This window comes from Athene cunicularia, unplaced genomic scaffold (assembly GCF_003259725.1).
Source record: "Athene cunicularia isolate RWA unplaced genomic scaffold, athCun1 SCF_49, whole genome shotgun sequence".
Taxonomy (NCBI): domain Eukaryota; kingdom Metazoa; phylum Chordata; class Aves; order Strigiformes; family Strigidae; genus Athene; species Athene cunicularia.
In genome coordinates, this window is record NW_020799478.1 from 2,361 (window position 1) to 9,392 (window position 7,032).

Here is a 7,032-nt window from a genome sequence, read left to right on the forward strand (position 1 = left end):
GGCCAGCAGGGACAGGGAGGTGACAGAGCCCTGTGCTCTGCCCTGGTAAGGCCACACCTGGAGGGTTGTGTCCAGGTTTGGGCACCTCAATCCCAGAGGGATCTGGAGGGGCTGGAGCGAGGGCAGAGGAGGGCAACGAGGCTGGGGAAGGGCTGGAGAATCAATCCTGTGAGGAGCCAGGGAAGGAGCTGGGAGTGTTCAGGGTGAGGAGGAGGAGGCTGAGGGGAGCCCTCATCCCTCTCTGCAGCTCCTGACAGGACATTGCAGAGAGGCTGGGGCTGGGCTCTGCTCCCAGGGGATCAGGGACAGGACAAGAGGGAACGGCTGGAAACTGCCCCAGGGGAGGGTCAGGCTGGGCAGGAGGAGAAAATGTTTCCCAGCAAGAGTGGTGCGAGAGTGGAACAGGCTGCCCAGGGAGGGGGGAGTCCCCATCCCTGGGGGGGTTTCAGGGCCGTTGGGATGAGCTGTGGGGGGATGTGGGGTGGGGGAGAACTTTGCAGAGTTGGGCTGAGGGTTGGACTCGGTGATCCCAAGGGGCTTTTCCAACCGGAGTGGTTCTGGGGTTCTGTGAACAGCCAGCTTGCTCCCTGCTGTGTGTAATTTTTAAAGCTCAACTTGAAGAGCTGAAAGGCCCCGGGGGAACCAAAACCAAGGGCAGGGCACTGGTCTGGAAGCTGCACTCAGTGAGAAGCCCAAGGGGGTTGGATCAGTGACCAGCCAAAGCCATTGTGTTGTCTCCCACATAAAGCCTGTCCCAGTCAAACACCTTCTGGGCTGGGATTCACCGTCCCAGGGAAGCATTAAAACCAAAGCCTGAGCTCCTCTAAGCCCAGGACAGGAACCCTTGTCCGCAGACCCCCAGGTGCAGCAGCTCCATCTCTGCCCTCCCAGGGGGGGGCAGGACCCACGGGAAGCTCCGCAGAGCAGCTGCCCGGCCCAGGCGTGAGGCTGTGGGGCCATCGCGGAGGCAAAGCCCCGGCCCCGCCGCAGCCAAACGTCCTCCCCAGCGAGGAGCTCCCGCGCGTGGCTCGACCCAGGTTGAGACCACCCGAAAGCTGACCCCTTCCCACCTTTCTCTTCGATCTCGTGCTTGAGGATCTCCAGGTCCATCGTGAGATATTCCACCTTCTCCTTCAAGGAGTCCACCTCCTGCTGCAGGGACTCTGCTCGCTCTTCTGCCATCTCCTTGTCCAGAGTCGCCATCTCGATGGCGTCGGCCGTGTCTGCCATCTCCTCCATGTAGCGCTCCTTGGCTTCCAGGGCATCTTTGGCTTCCTGCAGCCAAGGACACGTGCGGGTGAGAAGACCCTGGAAGCTCCAGGCCAGCGATGGAGAGATCCCTCTCACCAACAACGAGCCTCGGACAATTCTGTCTCTCAGGGCTCTCCCAGAGGAGGATCAAGCCCAGTGAATTATCTGGGCTGAGAGGGGAGGGCCGGTACCCCGGGGTGCCCAGCTCCCCCCTCTGGCTTCACACTTTCTCCCACCTGCTGAAGAGCCCAGCAGAAAAACCCTCTGCAGGTGAGGACAGAAAACATCCAGGCTTGTACCGGAGCAGACGATCAAATAAATCACCAGGGAAACAAACCCAGAACCCACCCTGGAAAGCCGGGGCAGAGAAGAGAAAGGCCCTTTGCCAGCAGGTCCTGCCCCTGGCTCCAGGGGGGAGAAGGGCAAGAGGGAAATCCCCACCCTGCAGCAGATATTCCCAAGACACTCCAAGGTGGGGCTCAGCAAGAGCCCCAGGAGAAACGTTCCCATAAAGACTCATCAGCTCCAAAGCCCCGGGGCTCCTGCTGGCACCACCAGCCCTGCAGGGCCCGGCTCAAAGCTGTGAGTTTAGCTAAAGGGAGATGAGTTCTACCAAATTAAAGCTTATGTTAGGCAGGATGGGGAGCCCCCCCAGAGCTAGCCAGGAGCGACACGGGGATGGGGACGTCAACCGCCTCCAAGCCACCTTCATGGGGAAAAGGGCTTTTCTGATGTTTAAACTGAATTTCTCACATTTCGGTTTGTGCCACTTTCTTCTTGCACTCTCAAGGGGCACCGCGGGGAAGAGTCTGGCTCCATCCTCTTCACTCCCCCGTCAGGTCTTTATATACATTGCTAAGAGCCCTCACCCCCCCAGCCCTCCCCAATCCCCGTCACCACAGGCTTAGCTCAGACGAGGCTCCAGAGGACTGGATCATCTAATCGCTGCTTAAGAACAGCTCCCGAGATTCCCAAGCAGACTCGATGCTGATTCCCAGCTCAGTACAACACAACAAAAGCTGATGTTAATGCTGTGTTTCTAACAAAGCTTTGTGGGGACGTAGCTGCTCCCAGAACACGCTGCCCCAGCGCTTTAGCTCGACGCAGAAGCAAGAGGCAGGACAAGCTGCTGCTTCACCAAAGAGAAAAAAACCCCCAAACCTTCCACCAAGCACACATGGCAAGAACAATCAAGATCAAGAAATGTTTGGGCGCGGGGACAGCGGGAACGCTGAGGCTGCGGGTCAGCACGGGCAGAGATCCCGCGGCACCACCCCCAGCTCGGGGCTGGCTCGGAAACCTCAACACACGGCAGGGCCCCGAAGCTCCCGAGCCCGCTGAGCTCCGAGTCAGCTGCGACATCTTCCCGAGTTTGATTTGAGCTTCCGAAGGCCGGGCCGGCAGTGTAGGGGCAGGCTGGGGCACAGTGCCCCTCCCTCCACAGCGGACTGAACGGCGGCCGCCGCCACGCTGGGACCCGTCCTGCCGCGGCTCCCCACGGACACTCACCTTTTTGGCCTCCTTCAAACGTTTCTGGAGATCCGCCTGTTGTTCCTGCATTTTGCTCTTCCATTCTTGTACCTGCTCCAGCTGGATCTTGTACTTCTCGAGCTCTTTAAGCTTGGCTTTGTCTTCATTTCGCTTTATCTTCAGCGTCTCCAATTTCTCCTCCAGGTCCCTCACTTGAGAACGCAAATTTTCCTCCTCCTACAACATCAAACCAAGAATTACCAACAGGAGCAGCTGCAGCCTTTGGGGAGAGCTCAGCTTAATGCACACAGGGCCTGACCCATGGGCTGGGCTGTCTTTGGGCATCGTTACTGGGGCAGGATTAAAAGAACCTGCAGCTACAGATTCCACCTGATATTTTGATCTGCTGATTTTTACTCCACACATGACGTGCAATAAACCCTCCTCGACACGCTGACAAAACCCTTTTGGCTGGCAAAATGTCCTGAGCGCCTTCACTGGGATTTAAGTCCTTTAAAACCCAACCCAAACCAACCAAACCCCACCACTAACACGCCCATGCTCAGCCTGCAGTACCCCTCCTCCTGCTCCTCCTCAGCCAGGGCACACAAACACGTTTTCACGGACAGAACCCGACCTTACAGCCGGGCTCTGAGGAATGACGGCGTGGCGGGAGGACTCCCAGCACCCGGGGGTTTAGTTCCTCGTGAGCCATCCAGGAGTGGCCCGACACACGCCCGGGGCGCGCCCTGAGCTCCGGAGAGCTGTTCCCCTTCCCTCCTCCCCAGCGCCCCCACCGAGCCGGGGCAGCTCTACAGGGGTGAGCGTGGGCCGAGCCTAAAACCCGGGAACCCTCCCGCCTCCGCACCCCGGAGCAGCTCACAGGGGTGTCCTGAGACCTTCTCCCAGGCTTCTCCAGCCCGTTAGGGGCACAGAGGCGGCTGCTCGGGGCCATTCCTGCTGAACCCACCCTCGGAACTCGGCCCCTCCTGCTCTAAGCGCGTTTGGGCCGCGTTAGCTGGGTGTCAGCGAGCGGCCAGCCTTAGCTGTATGAAAGAGGCAGCCTGAGGCAGGTGTGAGCGCCAGCCTGCCGCGGTACCTCCAGGCCAAACCCAGCGCTCGGGGAAGCGCTCGAGATTCCCACCCAGACACACAGGCAGCCCCCTCGGGGGTCGCATCCCGCCCTGGCACAAGGCTCTCGCACTCCGAGGGGAAAGGGGGGGGCCCACGTTTCCAAAGGGCTGTGCTGTAACGGCGGAGCTGCGGAAAATGCCGCTCAAATAGCACAAAGCCAGGGGGTATCGCACCGGCAGGCACCGGCCGTTCCGGGGGCCACCCTGGGCAGAGGCATGACTCCCCCCGGCTCCCCACTCCAGAGCTGACAGCGATTTCCACGTTTGCTCTCCTCAAACCAGAGCCTCGGGGCAGGGGACACCCGCACTGCCGGGCTGCTCTGGAGACAGAGGCCACCCTCTGTTACACTGGCCCGTCCGCAGCACAAATGCCCCACCGAGAGCGTTTGCAGCAGCGGGGAGTGACGTAGGGTGGGAGAGGTGAGCCCGGACTCCCCGCTCAGTCGTGCAGAGCAGACCAGGCTGCTCCGGGCCTGCCCGGCCAAGCTCCAGCTGTCCCCAGGGACGAGTCCCCAGCCCCTCCAGAGCCACCCTCCCCATGGCAGCTCCTCCCTGGCACCACCCAAACGCCCGGTGCTGCCACGTGTGCCCATCACCCCGTTCCCCGTCACTGCACGCCTTGGAGGAGAGGGACAGCCCTGTGTGTGCCCGTTTAATGAGAACCCCAGTTCCAGCCCGGGTCCCATCTGGGGTAAATCCTGTGTCGGCGCTGGGCAACAGACCCCCAGCTCCCCCCGGCACCAGGATGCCGCAGTTCCACTCCCCGCGCTTGCAGCCGCCGGGAGAGCCCGTGCCGAGAGCAGGGCGGCTGCCCGAAGGCAGAGACCCCCTCCGACATGGCTCCGGGCTCTTCACCAGCGCCACTCGAGCCCCCGGCAGCCACGGAGCCCCCGGTGAGCCCCCACCAGGGAAAGCCCGTCCCGTCCCCGCTGGGTCTCTCCGGGCCAGCCCAGCTCCCGTGAAGGCCGACAGCAGCAGCAAACACCCACGGCAAGGACATGACGCCCCTCTTTTGGCAGTGGCACTTGTGACCAAACCTTAAAAACCACGAAGCTGGCAGACATTAAGGAAGAGATTTAAAAAAAAATCCTACTCGATGTCAAGCAGCACAGGAAAGCCACACAGGTGTCCCTCGCTCCTGCGCCGCTGCCTCGGCCCTGGCCATGCGGGGGCCATCGAGCGAATGGTTTTGGCCCCCGTTAGATAAACCCGTTCCCAGAGCCAGCTCTGTCCTCTCACATTATTAATCCATTGCCCTCATGGCCCAAACTTTCACAAGCTCCAATTTTAACTAGTTAATACGAAGCTGGGTGGAAGTAATGAAAAACTGGTTTAGAGATCAAGAAGTGGAATAACCGTGCTGATACAATTATTAGAAACGCCCCAGTTTGGGAAAGAGTGGACCCCTCCAAGTGTTTTCTCATCTCAAGCACATCCACGGCCGGTCCCTCTGCCCCAGTTCTCCCAGTTCTCGTCCAGCTCCTCCCCTGGATTTAAGGCAGCTGAGCTCCCCACTCGCTCCGACTCGTAGCCTCGACCCCCCAGCACGTTCCCCACCAACCCGCTCTGAGGCCATGCATATCCCAGGGGGATGCGGGATGGGACAATGTGTGTTGGGAACTGAATTAAGCCACTGTGACAACATCCTTCCAGCTTCGGCCTCCGCGTGAGCCCCTGCCCGACCCCCCCACGCCGTACCCAGTTGCCCCCCCACTCTGCTCCTCCCACAGACTGCGGGGCCTAAACCCCACAACGCCTCACAGCGGTAGCACTGGCTGTAACCCTGCCCGGGACCCAGCAGAGAACATCTTGTCCCCTCTTCCTCCTCCTCCTCCTCCTCCTCCTCCTCCCCTCAGGGCCTCCCACCCCGGGCCACAGCTTACCTTTGTGGGCGAGGGAACCGGGGGTGCCACCGGCGAGGCAAGGGAGGGCGTTGGAATCACCGGGGCCACCAGCGGCGTCTGCGCGGGGGTGCTGGGCTCGCTGCTGCTCATCTCCCCGCCGGAGGCCGAGGCCGAGCCCGAGGGCCCGGCCGTGCCGCTGGACGCCACGGAATTGGGGGTCCGGGTGGGCTGCAAGACAACACGGTCGAGGGCGAAAAATCAGATGAGCACGTTTCGAGGGCAACAACGCTCCCAGGACCGCTCCGTCTCCCTGACGCTTCACCACACCGAAACCAGCTCCGGTTTCCTTTCTCCAGGGCAGCCGCTGTCTCGTGGAGCCACGGTCCCCGCGCAGCTGGAGCAGGGGGACAGTGGGGACATCGCCGGCAGAGCAGCTTATGCCTGCGCCCTCCATCCCCGGAGATGTGGCGTGCTGAGGCCCGGCACCACCGCAGGGCCCCCCTGGCAGTGGGAACGCTCCCATCTTACTCCAGGAGGAGTCTGGCTCGGCCAAAACCCACACAGAGGAGTTGCTGAAGGGAAAGGTCAAATTTTATTATGCCGCTGACGTAGCTAAAAACCCCAAATGGATCTTTTTCCAAGCACACGGGCCTGAGACAGGAGCAGCCCCTCTCCTCCCTCCCGCAGCAGCAGGGACAGGACAGACACCCCCCGCCAGGCGCTGCGTTCACTCCCTCGTGCTCCCGCACCTCCCTGCGCTGCTGCTGCCCGTGCGGACGCAGCTCCGGGCCCTTCCCGGCAAGGCCGGGTCACCCCCGGGGCCACGGGGCCAGACCCTGCGCCCCGAGCGAGCGGCCACCAGGGATGGGGCAGGGACTAACAAGGGACCTCGGTGGTGTCTGCAGAGGTTCTGGTGTTCCAGCTCCGGAGGATGAGACAGCAAAACCTCAAAGCACAGCGAACGGGAGCAGGGAAGGTTTGGCCCCTGCCCGTCCTCCGCAGCGGGAACACGCCGGGGCACAGCTGCGTGCCCCAGCCCAGCGCTGCCGTGCCCATGTGCCACCGGGGACGGCCTTGCGCCCCGGCTGCAGCCACACCCGCTGCGGGGACCCGCACCGAATTGTAGGGGAAGAGAAGGAGAAAATGGAAGAGTAGCAAGTTCACCAGAGACCTGTGAAAACCAGCGGAGCTTGGAGGAACCAGAGCAGCAGAGAGCTGCTGCACCCGTGGGGAACCCAGGTGCCAGGGGGAGGCCGACGGCTGAAGGAAAACCTCTGCCGCCCTGCTCACAGACCTCCCCGGCCGCAGCTCTCGCCTCTGGGGCTGTGCAAAGC

The 7,032-nt window shown here is 61.8% G+C and overlaps 1 protein-coding gene across 1 annotated transcript in view; it reads right to left on the bottom strand.

Moving 5' to 3' along the window:
• LOC113490866 (dynactin subunit 1-like) overlaps positions 1–7,032 on the bottom strand; it is a gene marked incomplete at its 3' end in the record, with an annotated part of 41,605 nt that overhangs the window by 2,073 nt on the left and 32,500 nt on the right. The window contains exons 8-10 of the mRNA XM_026867472.1: positions 5,738–5,926; positions 2,761–2,958; positions 1,071–1,275 (exon numbers count right to left, since the gene is read on the bottom strand). Of these exons, the coding sequence (XP_026723273.1) occupies positions 1,071–1,275; positions 2,761–2,958; positions 5,738–5,926 (592 nt within the window). The remainder of the gene's footprint in view (positions 1–1,070; positions 1,276–2,760; positions 2,959–5,737; positions 5,927–7,032) is intronic.